The 16689-nt window shown below is 29.5% G+C and overlaps 1 protein-coding gene across 12 annotated transcripts; it reads left to right on the forward strand.

Moving 5' to 3' along the window:
• Positions 1–6985: 6985 nt before the first annotated feature.
• LOC118053805 (uncharacterized) lies at positions 6986–12764 on the forward strand. 12 transcript variants are annotated; one of them, XR_012170753.1, is made up of 6 exons: positions 6986–7291; positions 7816–9108; positions 9227–9295; positions 9555–9619; positions 11774–11849; positions 12684–12764. XR_012170753.1 is itself a non-coding variant. In XM_073411414.1 (5 exons), exons 2-4 carry the CDS (start codon positions 7908–7910, stop codon positions 9571–9573), a joined length of 1311 nt encoding a protein of 436 aa, XP_073267515.1. In that variant the 5' UTR covers positions 6986–7291; positions 7816–7907; the 3' UTR covers positions 9574–9619; positions 11774–12764. The 12 variants fall into 12 exon arrangements, 9 of the variants coding, with proteins under 9 accessions (XP_073267515.1, XP_073267513.1, XP_073267508.1 ...); XR_012170751.1 differs by having other exon boundaries at positions 7816–9295; positions 9533–9619; XM_073411414.1 differs by having other exon boundaries at positions 9533–9619; positions 11774–12764.
• Positions 12765–16689: the final 3925 nt, after the last annotated feature.

Below are 16689 nucleotides of genomic sequence, written 5' to 3' on the forward strand. Positions count from 1 at the left end.
TGAATTTTTTGCAATACAGTTAGAACAACTAACCCAAAATGATATAAATTAATCTCACAATGGTAAACATTATACAATAATTTCATGATCCTAGCATGTTCTAACATAAGATTAACATTGTGCATCCCATAGACCGTGCAATCATGATGCCTAAAATATATTGATGTGGGACAAAAAAAGAGATTAAAAAAAAAAGTAAAATGGGAGAAGTTAAAGCCTAGAATAAGAAGAAAATAAACTAAAGAATAGGGGAAAAAAAAGGAGTCAAATAAGAAATAAAAATTAGGAACTAGAAAGCTAAAAGTCTATAAATTTTTTTTATATAAATTCTTCAACTAAAATGACAAAAAAAAAAAAAAAACACTGCCTATAAATATTAAAACCCTAAAACAATCAACTATTCGACTGAAGGCCTATTAAGATTAACTGGAAGCTCAAAATAAAATAATATTAAATCTAGGCTATGCTTGTTTTCTGAGAAATCACTTTCCAAACTTTTATGTGTTTGTTTGTCATTAGAAAAATTAGTCAATGGAAAACACTTTCCAGTAAAAAAAAAATTGGCTTGGTTTCCAATAAAGTGTTTTCTTGGAAAATTTGGGCAGAAAAACACTTTTCGGAAGATGTGAAAAATTTAGAACCAAATTTGATATTTCTTGATTATATCAAATTTTTCTAAATTTTTCACATCTTCCGAAAAGTGTTTTCTGCCCAAATTTGTATAATATATATATATATATATATATATATATATATTGTTTTGAATATTTATTTTTCAATTTCATCTCTTAAAATTTAATTTTTATATTAACTTCGATCCTCATTTTTATAATTGTTATTTGCTTTTTCCTTGTCATTTTTTTATTGAAAATTTTTATTTATCAAATTTGGTCCTCATTCTTTTGATTGTTACTTATTTTATTTGAAATAATTTATAAAATGTTAATTATTATTATTTTAATTTCTTCATCTTTCATCTTTTTTTTTTTTAGATTTGATCTCTATTATTTTGATTATTATTTATTTTATTTGAGATAATTTATGAATTTTTTTTTAATTTCATTCTCATTCAACTTTTTAATTTGTAAGATTTGTTCTTTATTATTTTAATAAACTTGAAAAAATAAAATATTAATAAGTTATTTTCTAGCTTATTTTTCCATGACATAACCAAATACTAAAAAGTGTTTTCCAACTTATTTTCCATTACACTACCGAACATCGAAAAATAATTTCACTTTTCCAGAATTCACTTTCCAAAAGTAAACTACTTTCCAACAAACAAACGGGGCTCTAATAACAAAACTTAACTAAAAGTTCAAAATAATATGAACCAAAAAGCATAAGTTAAAGTCTAATCTTTCAACCAATAAACAATGGTTATGTTACCCTTTATTATTGAAGATCATACATGTGCATGAACCATTTCTCGGGTATGGTGTCCTCATCAATTTTCCAAGAGTTGGGAAAATTTGACCATGTCGAGTATAGCTCTAAACGACACCAATAAAACTCTCAAAAATAAAAATTAAGTTGTTGCAATGTCTCTTATATAATTCAAGTATAGTATGAATATGGTGTTTATCTTATAAATTAGAATTTCTTGAACTTCACTATCCTTGATAAAAAAAAAAAAAAAAAACAAATTGTGCATTCAAAACTAGCATTAATATTTTTTTTTATGCCAATGACACGGATAATTGGGTAGGAGTTTCAAAATAAACATTAGGGATAAATTGTTGTTTATATATATATATATATATAATGAGGTCTTTAATATCAAAAGTATAGTTAATATTAAAGTTTAGTGGTAGTTTAATGACATAACTGCTATCATAACCTAATTTTTACCCCCAAAATTTTTCAAGAAAAAAATGTCTTCAAAATCATTTTCAAAATGATCTTTTCACATAAAACATTTAAGAAAAATCAACAAAGAAAGAGGTTTAAAAATAAAACACTGATTTGGGTTGCAATCAAGCAAGAATTAAAGGATCAAGGACCAAAATGGAATAAATGCTGGAATTTAGGGACTCTAGTAATTCAATTGCGAGCTTAATTGAAGAAAAAATTGTTTATTTTGACTAAAATTGAACAATTTAGAAATTCTAGGACTAAAATATAAAAGGTGTCAGCATTAAAGTATCATTTTGAATGTCATCAAAAGCTTAATTGAAAGAAAACTTGGAAAATTAATTTAAATTGTCGAAATATAAAAGAGTTAAACTAAATTGGACACAAACAAAATAATTTTTTAAATAATAAAAAAAAAAAAAAAAAAAGGTGAAAAAGTCATTTAAATGAAATGGTGCAATGAACTGTTTCTTAAAGGAAATAAAATTAATGACACCTATAATGGTGTCGTTTAATGCATTATGTAGGATTGCTTTCACCGCCCCCCCGGCACGCCCCCCCCCACATATGCATGGTCTTTTTTTCCCTTTACTTTTTCTTATTGCAGTTTCTCTTTCTCACGCGGACATTAAAGGTCAAAAGACAAGTCATTTTCTTCCCTTAGACTTGTATTTTTTTTTTCCCAAAGACTAACTTTATTTTCTCTATATGGTGGGCATAAAACGCTTATAAAAAAAGCCAACTCGAGTATGTTATACAAGTTTACAACAATAGTGAAAAGCCAAGTATAAACCCTCAATTTAAAAAAAATTAAAAATAATAAATAATTAGGGTAATGGTAAATAATTAAAATTGAAGTTTTAAGAACTAAAACTTTTAAATATGGTTAATTATTAAAATAAATCAGAATAGAATATCCAATTAAACTAAAAACACCAAAATTAAATTATACATTGTAGTAATTTTGAGACCTTGAGATTAATGTAAATAGCTCACTTGGCTTCTTAAGGACGCCAAGTACAACCGATCATATTTACAAGGTGAGGGAATGTGAAATTCCTCTACTTTCTTAAAACCTTCTCACTGAAGTGCTGGGAAATAGGAAATGTGTTTTTTTTTTTACAAATCTTCAACAAAATACCTATTTTAATTACATATAAATTAAAATTTGGGTGTTATTAATTGTTCTTATTTATGATATCATGAACTTTGGGTATTATAAAAGGTTAATTAATCATATGCACTATTGAGTTTGCACGCTGACAATGTGCATTCTTTTTCCTTTTAAATCCTATTAAAAACATTTTTTTCATACTTAGAAGCTAAGGAATTTAAATATCCATGTACATCTCCCATTGTATTCTTAGAATGATAAGATCTATTTTACATCATGTATTTTGTCATCTTGCATGAAGGATATGTCAAAAGTGACTTGAATTATACGATAACAGCCTGTTACTCATCTTTAAGGTTAAAAATGACATAAACAAATTGCCTATTTGTGCTACCTTTTGTTTTTTGACTAGGCTTGATTTTGTATAATAATAAAGTCATGAGTCAATGGCATTTTTCATGAACACTAAAGAAGTGATTGGATCTTGAGACTTTTAGGAAAAAGAGAGGAAACATAATTTGTAGGAGAATTATATAGGTATAATTGATGGCACATATGTGTAAGCTAGTATATCAACCGAAAATCAAATTTCATTTATCATAAAAAAATATGTACCAACATAAAACAAAATGGTTGCCTGTAGTTTTGATATGCAATTCACATTTATGTGAGCAAGATGAAAAGACAATGTCCATGATACATGTATTGTTCTTGATGTTATTGACAATAATAATGTTATTGACAACTATATGATAGAAATTAAATGCTAATATATGTATAATAATTTACTTTTTTATTTACTAATATTATGAAAAATATAAAATGTTGTTTGTAATTATAGATAAATACTATTTGATTGATGTAGATATCCTAATGAGTATTGTTATTTAGGTTCATATAAAGATGAAAGGTATTAGTTATAAGATTTTAGACATTGTGGACTATTAAGAAATTAGAAAGAAGTATTTAATCATACACTAATCACTACGTAATGTGATAAAATGTTCTTTTTGGAGTATGAAAATAGAGGTAAGGAATTTTACAAAACATGCTCACTTATCCATAAAAAAACGCAAGTTCAGACTATAGTGGCATTAATGGTGCTATATAATTACATTAGAAGAAGATCATATGATAACCTAATATTTGTAAAATTTGATCATTATTCCAATTTTGTTCTCAATGATTTTTTAGTTGATATTGTTGCAAGCTTAGAAAGCCATGGACACTAGAAGCCTTTTCGAATGGATTTTGTATATGATGGAATTGCAAATAGTTTAATAAGACAATAAAAAAAGAATCTTTTCATAAAGTATTATTTATTTTATGATGTAATAATACTTACATCTAAAATATTTTAAATAAAAACCATTAATATTAATATATGTTATTTTTAGTCATTTTATTACCGAACCTTAATTTAAAAAGCATTTTTAACCAAACACATTAAATTATTTTTTTGTTCAGCCTTAATTTTAACTACAATTTTAACCAAATAAATATTTTATCAAACCAACCTCAACTAAATATGTTTTGTATAAAATATTTTTTTTTCAAATCAAAACCATAATAGCGAACACACCCTAAGTTGACTGCTTGTAACTTGTATAAATACAAAGGCAATATTGAGTAAATTGCTTGAATTCAAAATCAATTGAAATAAATTCCATATGTGAAAGGTTGTTTTGTATTTTTTTTTATGTTAAGATAAAAAACTAATTATTTATTAGAATGGAGTCTTGCAAAAGTAAGGATAAATAGATTTTAATTATAAATTTATGAATCGTTTGACATTATGATCCAATCATTTTTTTGAAAATTCTTGAGTTTTTTAGCTTTAAATTAATTTTTTTAGTATTTATGGATTGTTTTGATGTGCTGATGTCAAACATAAATTTTTTCAAATAAAAAAATTATTTTAATATATTTTCAAATAAAAATATAATTTAAAAAATAATTCATAATCCCAAACAATCTCTTGAAGAAAGGGAGAATGTACGTCGAAATACAATTCATTTGTGTATAAAATTATTTGTTACGGATGTTGTTTGGTAACTTTGGTTATCATCAGTGATTTTAAGTTCAAACTAGCTTTAAATCCAATGCTACCGCAACCGCAAATTGAAAAGTTTAATATATTAAAAGAATATATCAATATAATATATATTTTAATGTATCATGATTTTTTTAATGAAAATAAAAAAATATTATTTTAATGTATCATGATTTTTTTAATGAAAATAAAAAGATGTTATTTACACTTAATAATGTATGTGTGTGTATATATATACTGTGAAAAAGTTGTTATTGTAAATTAAAAAATACATGAATAATTTGCTTGCGCTATTTTACATTTATAATTTTAATTAATTTATAATGTTAAATAAACAAAATAGTTAAATCATGTATATATTTTCATGTATCATAAATTTTTTAACTTAAGCAAAGAAAAAAATATTTTTTTTTATAATAAATTAGAAAATAAAAGAACTAATAAATTCAAAAGAAGTTATTAATACTAATTAAATGTTAAATTCACTTAAAAAAACTAAGATTTAACCAAATTAAAAAAATCTAAATGTACTATGTATTTTTTCAAACAAGATAAAGATGAAAAATCATCATTTATTTATCCCCAAACTTGACTATTTTGATTGCTAAAATCATGACAACCAACAACTTTCTTTTTTTCTTGTTGTTTTCTTACGACTTTTTTTGTATCTTTCAAACTCAAGGATTAAAAAACTAACAAATTTAATTTCTAGAGTAAAATAAACATTGTCACAAACTTGAGATTAACCATGTATTTTGTTTGTGTTTTGCATTCAAGTGTTCATTCTTTTAATTTATTTTTTCTACAATAATTTCAAATTTGATATCATTTAATTAGGCTATAAAAAAATTCAATTGAAAAAATAAAATAAAATTAAATGATAAAAATTGAAAAATAAAAAGATGAAAGAAAGGGCAGGTGTTTCATTGTTGTGAAGCATCCTACTAAATTCCACTTTTTTTTAATAAGGAAAATAAAAAAAATAAAATTAACTATAAATAATGTCAATTCTCTCAACAAAACTTCTACAGTATGAGAGTACAATTATAGGTGGTTTAAAAAGAAAATTTTAAAAAAACTCTATAGATTGCTATTTAAATCTCAATTGTTACCGATATGGAGTCAATTTTACTCAATTAAATTTGATTTATATATATATATATATATATATTTTTATCTTTATTTGAGGTTTATAAAAATTTTAATAATTATATATTATAATCACAGTTACACTTGGACATCACAATGGTCGATTAAGGAGTGTTTGGTATTGTGGTGGAAAAATGCTTTTTAAAAAATTTATTTTTTTTATTTTAAATTAATATGTTTATGATGTTTTCAAATTATTTTGATGTGCTATTTTTAAAAATAATTTTTAAAAAATAAAAAAATATTATTAACATGTTTTTTTAAGTAAAAAACATTTTAAAAAATAAAACAATTCCATTATCAAACACACACTAAAAATTCAATCTCTCAGCTATTGGGGTTGGTGCAGCTGCGGGGTGAAGGTGAAGACGATGAAGATGGTGATGGAGGGTTGCCCGACTGCTGCTACTTCCCCCTTTGTTTAAGTTTTTCTGCGTCTTCCCTAGTCTTTCTTTCCTGTGTTTGTTGTTTGTGCTATTCTTGGAAGACGAATACAAAGGCGACGAAGTCAATGGTGATAGAGGTCTGAACAGAGAAGATGGGGGTTCTTCTCCTGTTTGGGTTCTTGGAGATCAAGTAAAAAAAAAGAAAAGGCTAAATGGGGGAGTCCAAAAAAAAAAGCACATTATAATTCGTAGTTTTCACAAATCATACCTTTTATTGAAATAAATCTTTAATTTTTTAATTTTATATTTTAAACCCTATAAAATAAAATTAAAAAGCTAATGAACCAAAATTAGATTAGAACAATCACTATCAATAAAATTATATTTTTATAAGAAAAGGAAAAAAGAGAGTATATAGACCAAATGGAGATTTAAATAAACTAGAACCACCAAAAAGTTTATTAGCTGCCAAAAGAATCCAATCCAACAGGACCGAAGCTCCTTAACCTGATAGTTTGTTGCCAAAACTCCAATCACAACGCCTCAAACATCAAGCTCAGTGCACAAAACGACAGCATTTTACACCCATCTGGCCTCGAACATGCAAGCACCTGTCAATAAATCCCATAAATAACCACCACCGCTTGCTTTAACTTTCATTGATTGCTACAAAATGATTGTATCAATGAATCTTTACCATGAAGAAGACCTGAGCTGATCATCTGCTTCAGACAGGTTCTTATTCTTTTCTTTCATCTCTTTCTTTTCAGTTTCTTGATTAATATTAATACTGTGGCTCAAAACGTTAATGGGTCTCTCTTTTTTTCCTCAAAAAGAGATTGAAGAATGAAAAGGAGAGAACTTTCAATTTATAGTTTTTTTTTTTTTCTAGTAACAAAATCAATGATAAGGGAAGTTTTTATTGAGCTGATTTTGGATTTTATTTTTTCATTTTGGTTTGGATATTTCTTATTTCTTTTTTAAGCTTGATTCTGAGTTTGTTTTATGTTTTTTTCTTTGAGTACGTAGGGAGGGTTCAGTTTTAGTAGAGTTTGGAATTCCCCCCTCTAATTTACTGATTTAGTGAGTGATAATTATCTCGTTTAGTTCTTCTAGTTAGTTTAAGATGATGGGAAATTTCAGTTTCTGGTTAGAAGTTTGTTTCTTTTTCTTTTTTGCTATGCAACTGATTCAAAAGACATGAAAATGCGAGTTTTTACCTGGATGAGTTAAGAGACTGTTTTTATTGTTCTTTGCAGGGAAGGGTATAGGAATTTTTTGAGTGACTTTGGTTTGTGTTCTTGTAGAAAGAGTTTTGAATCAGAGTGTCTTAAAATTTTGACAAGGAATAATGGATCTTGATTTGAACGAAGAACCTTTATACTCTTCCAATGATTCGCTGTTGGGACTCACAACTATGTGGAATGAATTAGAAACCACCAATGGTCTTATAGAAGAACGTATCAGGCAGCTGGAAGCAGTTACTTTCAGGGCTAGGCAACGACAGAGATGGAGACAAAGTCACATCACCCCTCAAACGGTGAGTATTTCTGTGGAACCAGCTACCATTAATGTTCGCAGTGAAGGTAGACTGCTTATTGGGGAGGCTAGTGTTGCTACTGAAGAAAGGAGAGATGAGATGAATAAATTTGGCAAAAGGAATAGTGCCTATTTGTTAGCTAAAGCATTAGGCAGGAATGGGAATGGTAAGGAGGCCAGAAGTGATAGGAGTGTATTTGATTGTAACATATGCCTTGATATGGCACAAGATCCTGTATTAACTTGTTGTGGACACCTGTTTTGTTGGCCATGCTTCTATAAGCTGTCGTATGTTTACTCAAATGTGAAGGAATGCCCTGTGTGTATGGAAGAGGTTACAGACACAAGCCTTATTCCAGTTTATGGCAATGGAAACAGTAATGATAACAACAAGCACAGGTTGAAGGAGTCTGGCTTGAAGGTTCCTCCTAGGCCTTCTGCACAAAGAGTTGAGAGTGTGAGGCAGCAACTCATTAATCGTGGTGTATTTTCTTCTTCAATTGAAGAAAGGATGCGGCATTTTGGCAATGTGCTCATTGCAATGGGGGAGATACCTCAATCAGAAGATCTTGATGATACTCCTCTTGAATCTGAGAGAATCAGTTTATTGGAAAATCAAGCCATTACTTCTCAGGCACTGCCTTTCACAGGGGCAGAGGTAAGCCAGCACTACCATTCTGTTCAAGTTTCAAGGTTATTGTTTCAAGGAGCAGCTTCACTGTCCTCCTTTTCATCAGCAGTGAATTCTGCGATGAATTCTGCAGTGGAATCTGCAGAAAGATTAGTTGAGGACCTTGAGGCAGTTTTGCACAATCATCGTGGGAGAAGAAACCACCAACAATCTTCACGTCCTGCTGATAGAGATTCATTTTCAAGCATTGCTGCTGTTATTCAACCTGACATCCAGAACCTGGATACAGTTGCTGATGCTGATTCTATGTTGCCTCGTTCGGCTTCATCTTCCAGGCCTGATGATGCTGCCACTGTTTCACAATTGGAAAGCCATAGCACGGGTACTGATATAGAAAGCAATTCTACTGTGCCCATTTCGTCGTCTTCTAGTAGAAGAAATCTAGTTTCTAGGCGTTCAGAAGTGGACATTAGCTTACAAACAAATCCTTCATCTTCCAGGAGAAGAATTGAGTTTTCCAGAGTTTCAGATGCAGACAATGGACAAAACCGTGGGCATAGACGGAGAAGGTTGAGCTGATGTAGCCATAGAAATAAGGGCTAAATTGCTAACATGTTCCTTGTCTGAGTACTGTTATTTAGTTTTGTTGTTGGAAATTAATACATCTTTGTTTATGAAGACTGTGTTTACCAATTCATTTATTGCATGCATATTGCAATTTAAGCAAAATATCAGGATAACACTACCAGTGTTTATACTCTTGCTGCTATAGATTTTTTTTTTTTATTTGGCTGTTTCATTGACAGTTCTTGTGGTTTCTTACCGAAGTATGCAGTGTCATCCTTGATTGCATAGTACGGTGTTCTGTAAGGCAGAGAGCAGCTATTTAACTGGTAAGTTTATGAACTCTTAGTGAAAGATTCATTTGGTTCTCTTTGCCTATAGTTATATACAATGTACTTGTTCAAAAGTTTTATTTGGTTGTTGATTTCCTTTTTGGTAAGTTTATGAACTCTTAGTGAAAGATTCGTTTGGTTTTCTTTGCCTATATATACAATATATTTGTTCAATATTTTTATTTGGTTGTTGATTTCCTTTTTGAGTTTTTTGCTTCCCTGTTATTTTGTATTTGTGGTATCTTTTTGTTGACCTTAACGAAGACCCATGATGTTAAGTTCCCGCTTGCAACAATGGTTTTGTGATGATTTATCATTGATCACTCATTTCATGCTTATTGAAATAAATCACTTATATTATTAGTAGTGGTTAAGACCCAGGATATCATGTCTGGCAAGAAAAAATGGTTATATGATGATTTATCATTTACTGCTCATGCATGTTAAGATGTTATGTCTGTTAACTGGTAACCTGCATGTTTTTTTTTTTGAATTTATATGTTAAAAAAAGAAGAATATTTCCTGATTGCTTCAAAACTCCTTTGGCGTCCACAGGTCTGGACTTTAAGAATGATTGTAGTTTTCTTGAAATGATTAAAACTGCTAACGTGCTTGGTTGCTTTTGAGTAATGTCAGGACATGTTCATGATCTGTAGAAAGTTGTTTTTTATTTATCAATTGAATGTCTCAAAATGCAAAATGAATTTAGAATTTTTTCTGACATGTTATTGTTGCATTCTCCAGAACTTGTACAATTTTATGTATTTTGTTTGATAATAAAAGTTAATTGACAGAGCATAGAATAAAAGGAGTATAAAGGGTAAAATCTAAAACCATAAAAAACATTAACTGTAGGCAGACAATACGTCATGAAATAAGCTACACTTTGAGGGTAAGCAAGTTTAAGAACACAGCAAAACAGAATGGAAACCAAGGGTTTAGGGTTGTCAGACCTTAAACCAGCTAAATAATGATCAACTGAGACCTATTTAAACTCTTCTACCATAAGCTAAAATGCCATAAACACCATGTGTCAAGTCCTAATTTCACAGAAACTAGCTTTATAAAGATTAGGGTAAATTTGGCAGACTATCAGACAATTTAAATGTTAGAATACTCAAACTTCAAAGAAAATAGTTTTGACATTTTAATTGTTTTTCTAACTCTATGTTCTCTTGGAACAAACACATGACATAAAAAGAAAAGCTGTCTGCAAGTTCTTTGTGTCTAAAATAGTATTTAAGATTGAAACGTTGGCTTTTATTATCTTTATGTGTCTCAAAATGCTTTCTATGCTGATGTAGAGGAATTTTATCTGACAACAAATTTAGTGGAAATCCTGCTCATTTGACTTTTATTCCTTGATTTATTGTGATTAAAATCAGTCTCATTCTCTAATTTCTTATTGGGGTGATTTTACCAACAGAACGGAGAAGTTTCGTTGTTGCTAGAAAAACACACGTAATAATAGAAAAGTGATTATTCTATTCTTTGTGATGCATGCATGTTTTGCTTTGGTTAATGATTAGGTTTGTTTGGATTTTTATTGATGCTCGAGATGTTGTCAAATTCTAATACCAAACAAGTGACTGAAAATTGCAGAAGCCCTATATCCTTTCTTAGAACTGGTTTAATCTTTAACTTATTGTTGCATTTTCATGGGGTTTTTTTTTTTTTTTTCCTGGTTGTGATGCAGGAGAATTTTTTCCGAAGCACAACCCTATATTAACGGATATAATTTTTGATCTGATTGTTGGATTTAACTAAAATTTTGCTAGAAAATTCTATAAGCCTTATTTGCTATTGGTTTGAAAATTTTGTAGCCACCTAAGTTCAGGAAGGCTTTCAAATAAGGCTTAAAAGTTATTATTCAGGATTTACCATATTTTCTTAGTTAATTTAGGATTATTTTTTCTATTTTATTTAAAACTCTTTTATTATTTTTTTGGCATTGTTTAGGATATAAACAGCTTAAAAGTGCTGTAATATTGAGTGTTGATTAAATAATTATTGAGTAATAAAACTTCAAGTTGAGGCTCTTGTGTAAAAACCCTATTCAGCTTTAATTGTATTCTTATTTTTGCTTGTCTTCTTGTTTGTGTTTTCGTCTGCGTCAGGTTGTCACTTTACTGATGATTTAAACTGCTGCAGGCACAAGTTATTGTTAACCAGCTTGAAGCAATGACAGCCCGCATACCATTATATCATTTGTTTTGGGGGTAGAGAGGTAAAATTGCTTCATATTAAGCATTGATCTTGTTTGTGCATGCAACTTTGAGAATAAGATCGGCATTCTTGCATGTAATGTGAATTTGAAGATTTTATTCCGATTTCCTTTGGTCTTGTAAAGCGAGAAGGATGAGTGCTCAAGTTTGAATCCCACCTCTAATTGTCAATTCATTGATAATCTCTTTAAAAAAGAGAACATGAATAATCACATTCGGTTGCATTGAGTTGAGTGTCTTATGATATGATCAAGTATAGTGGTGAAGAGATATTCCTATAGAGTAGTGATTCATTATAGGTGAAAGAGTGAGTTCACATACTATGCTTCTCAATAACTAAAGTGAACCTAAACGCATGCCACTTCGCTTGTGGATTATATAAGAGAGGTATTATTAGTTGTGTAAAAAGGGTTTCTATTAACAATTAAGTCAAGGTGCATCTCTCATTTTGAAAGGTAATGAAAATTCTTTGTTTGATTGGTTTTACCATCTGTTATCATGAGTTTCCTATCAAAGTGTTTGAACAGGATTAGCAATGGAGCATGTGTGCTGGAATTGGAATTAGTCCACTAAGCCCAACATAGCTCTCCTGCTATGATGCCTTGTTCTAACTATATGCTAGGCTTTGGTTTTGGGCTTTCTTGATTTCTAGTGCAATTATGATTTTGATAGGTCAAATCAGACAATTTTATTAGCATTATTGCTCAGCACCATTACAACTTTTACGGTCTGCCTGATATCAGACTATCATTGATTGTCTAATATTCACAATTATCATTTCATGAGATTCTAGCTAGATGATTGATTTAAGATTTTTAATTTATTTCTTGCTGCAGGTTTGTCTTCAATGAACTATGCAAGTCATGATGTGATGAATCATGTCATATCGAACTGCCTGATTATGGTTTGATCATCAAGTACTCATCATTTCATGAAACCCATAGGCTTCATAGCATATATGATTTTTGTCTCTAATGATCTTGTTGCATTTGTGTCTCTGTTAACAATATATTCACCAAAGGATGGCTTGCTTACATAAGTAAACTATAATGATTTTATACAGAAAAAAATAATATTTAGCTTAAACGTGCCTTGTATGAGTTGTCTGGTCAAGCATGCCTCTTAACTATTCTTTCATTTTCTATGCAAGCGAAGAAAAGAACAGGATATGAACCCTACAAGCCCGGCCAGTTGGGGAACCACCTTATAATTACAACAGTTTGAGGTAGGAGCTTTCTTCTAAACCTTGTCTGTGTCTCTAGCAACTTGCATGTGTGGACCCACCTTATAATTACAACTTGCTAATGATGGTGGTGATGAGACGATAGGGTAGGGATGACTGAAAATGAGAAAAAAAAGGAATTATCTCCTAAATTCTTAATGATACTGTACTAGACAATGGTTATGATTGAACCACCCTAGAGAGCGTCTGTTTCAATACATCCCTCCTTGCATGCATAACTATTGATATCGCATCTTTACCTCCCTCCCATTTTATACATTGTAGCAAAACTGGGCAAGATTAATTTACTTATATTGGACTATGGTGTACGCATAAAAGGGTGGTTTTAGTCGTCATGTTCAAATTTTTATCCTACCTTCATTTGTGAGATACCATGTTGTCTTGTCCTACGTTGCCTCCAGTCGGATAGTTTTTCCTTTCTTATCTCGTACCATCCAGTGTCTCACTAGTCAGTAATGTTATGAGAAAAACAGCATGGACAAAACTGTTAAAAGTGGTGCTTATAATGTTGAAAAAAAGTAGAGCCAGCAAAAATGAACATTTCTGTCATATTATGTCATGGTTTTTGTGCCCCTTTATGAGCTTTGACAAAGCAAATAAAATGGATTTTTTTTTGAGTCACACCGGTTGATTCTTCAAATTTGATGGAGTGGAAATTTTCGTTGAGATATCAATGATTGGAGGTGCACATGTTGAGTCCATTTTCTCTGCCATGTCACTTTGTCCAAATCTCAGTGGAAGAAGTAACATGTTGAAGCTTTTTTCTTCATTCTTCAATGCTTTAATGAGTGGAAATTAAATATGATAGAGAAATCAATGATTGGCATTTGTTGTCTATGAAAAAGTTTATTATGACTTAATGCAAGATTTTAATGCAGATAATGCACCCTCAACTTTATGATACTGTAGTATTTCTTACATTAATTCCTGTATCAAATTAAGATATGAAATCTCTTCATAGTTGAGTTATATTTTAAATTTTTTGTCTGTCAAATTTGATATTTGAATTTAGTGATCATTTGACATGTAATTAGTAATATAATTAACAAAACAACAGGGTAATTAAGAAAAATAATGAATGTGAGAGAAAGGGGTGCTATGACAAGGATTGGCTATGTGCTGTACGCACGCGTTGTCACAGCTGATGCTGACATTGTAAAGATGGCCCAAACTATTTTCTAGACTTTTTGGGAGCCCTTTCTACCAGACAAGAAGGTCCCCACTATCGATATTCAAATTGATCACCAAAATCACTCTCGTGTCTTCAACAAATTATACTTAGCAGAAAGCCATTTATAATGTACGCAAATTAAGTTATTCTAGATAGATAAAAGAAGTAATTTAAAGAAATGTTACTAAACAATGTGGAGTTGGTGATGGCAATTTTATGCTGTCCATAGACTATCCAAAATTGGACTAAATTATGTACATAAACCCCGATGATATTCATAATTGTAATTCTCTTTAAAAATCTCAAGTTATAATCCACTTAGAACAAAATATATACCAAGTTCAAAACATTTTCTAAATATTGTTGATAAACGAATGAGTAATGGTGTTTAAACAAATTAGCTTGTATGTAATATTTGTATTATTTGATCCTATTTAATTTATCAAAATTAGATAATGTGGATATTACAGATGATAGTGGTAAAAAAATTCAATAAATAGATATCATTGATCGGGTGGCAGGTTAGGATTTTTGAAATCCGGTCAACTTACCCAGCTCGTATACCCTATATTCTTCTAGTTTTTATATTTGAAATTTATGGATTAAACATTTATTTTTATTTTATTTAGAAATATTTCGGCTTCAAAGTTTTGTTATTGTAATTTTTTTTTTAGATTTCTTTAACCTTAAAAGAAAAGAGGTTTGTCTCTTTGCTAGAGAGGAGGTAAATAACTAGAATTTAATGGTGGTGTAAGATATAAAAGTTAGACCTAACATTGAGGGTTTTATGACACTTACAGTCTATGCTGTAGGGCTACTTCTAAATGCAAATTCATGAAAATTAACAATATAACCTCAATTGGTGGATATTTGTAATATTCATAAAAAAAATAGTTTTAACCTAATACATTCAATCCATTTATATCTAAAAAAATATTGAACATATTAGATTTATAATTTGTAAAATATTAAAAGTTGGGTTGAATATAATTACAAGTCCTAACTCGATCCATTAATATTCATGAACACCCATGATGGTGCGAGAAATAGAAGCTTAAAAGGAAAAAATTCTTATCCAAACAAGGCATAGAGAGAAGAAGAAAAAGGGGCTAGGACAACATAATTTGCTTTTTGGTGAATTGACATAGGAGTAAAAGGTTTTGATGAAATAGCATAGTTTGATCATGTTGTGTTTCAAAAGCACGATATTTACTAAATATCACTATTCCTAAGCGTGAAAACTATTTTTGTCATGTTTCAGAATATCAATATTTAGTAAATGTCGCTATTCTAAAGTGTGACATGGTCAAACTCTGTTATTTGTGGCTCAAACAATTGATCAATTTGTAATGATCAGTGAAACCGGTCAACCGGTTCAAAAAATAACAAGAAAAATCTCAAAACTATAAAAAATAGAGGGCTTCGATGAGATTTTTTTATATATAAGGATTCAATAATCTGCATAGAGATGTAGTCGCTACTATAAGGAAAACAACCTCTAAAAACTCTTGTAAAAATTTAAGCGTGATCCAATGGTGAGATCAAAATTTATGACCCTTTTGAGCTGTTATTCTGGTCTGGTGTGACCATACCTCATTTTGGGTCTAAACATGTTCCATTAGTCCATAAATGCATCTGCTTAGCCATCCATGTAATTTGTTTGGGAAAGATCTTTATGTAGTTGTGGTAGACTCACATTTGACTGCTCAGATTTTATTACTGTGTAGACAATAACTTTTTTTAAGATTTTATTTAAAGTATATTTTTTAATCTACAAGTTGGACAAAGATGTATATTTTGACTCCTAAAACATATTTGGAAGAAAAAATTTATAAAACATAGTTGTAGTGCTTCAGAATAACAATATTTAATAAATGTCGTGCTTTTGAAGCGTGACATGATCAAACTATGCTATTTCATAAATTTTTTTTGAAACAGTGTTATTCTTCCAAATTTTTACATTTATTGTGTGGATTTTGACTCCTAAAACATATTTGGAAGAAAAACTTTATAAAACATAGTTGTCGTGCTTCAAAATAGCGATATTTGATAAATGTCGCGCTTTTGAGGCATGCCATGGTCAAACTGTGTATTTCACCAAATATTTTTGAAATAGTGTTATTCTTCTAAATTTTTACATTTATTGTGTTAATTTTACAAAAATCCTAATAATTGCATATTTTGTGGACCATAAAATTATGAAGTCAAAACAAATAGGAATTGATAATCCTCGAAAATGCTTTTCCTTTCAATGAGATATTTTTTTTTACTATACATTATAACTATGCGAAGGATATATTAAATCATCTAAATACATTTTTTTAATTTTGATTAAAATTTAAATTAATTTGAAGATTTCTTTTACTATTGATTAAATATATATATAAAAAAATCACCAAAATATCAAACAATACGTGACTCCTTCCCT

Source organism: Populus alba, chromosome 9 (genome assembly GCF_005239225.2).
Source record: "Populus alba chromosome 9, ASM523922v2, whole genome shotgun sequence".
Classification (NCBI taxonomy): Eukaryota; Viridiplantae; Streptophyta; class Magnoliopsida; order Malpighiales; family Salicaceae; genus Populus; species Populus alba.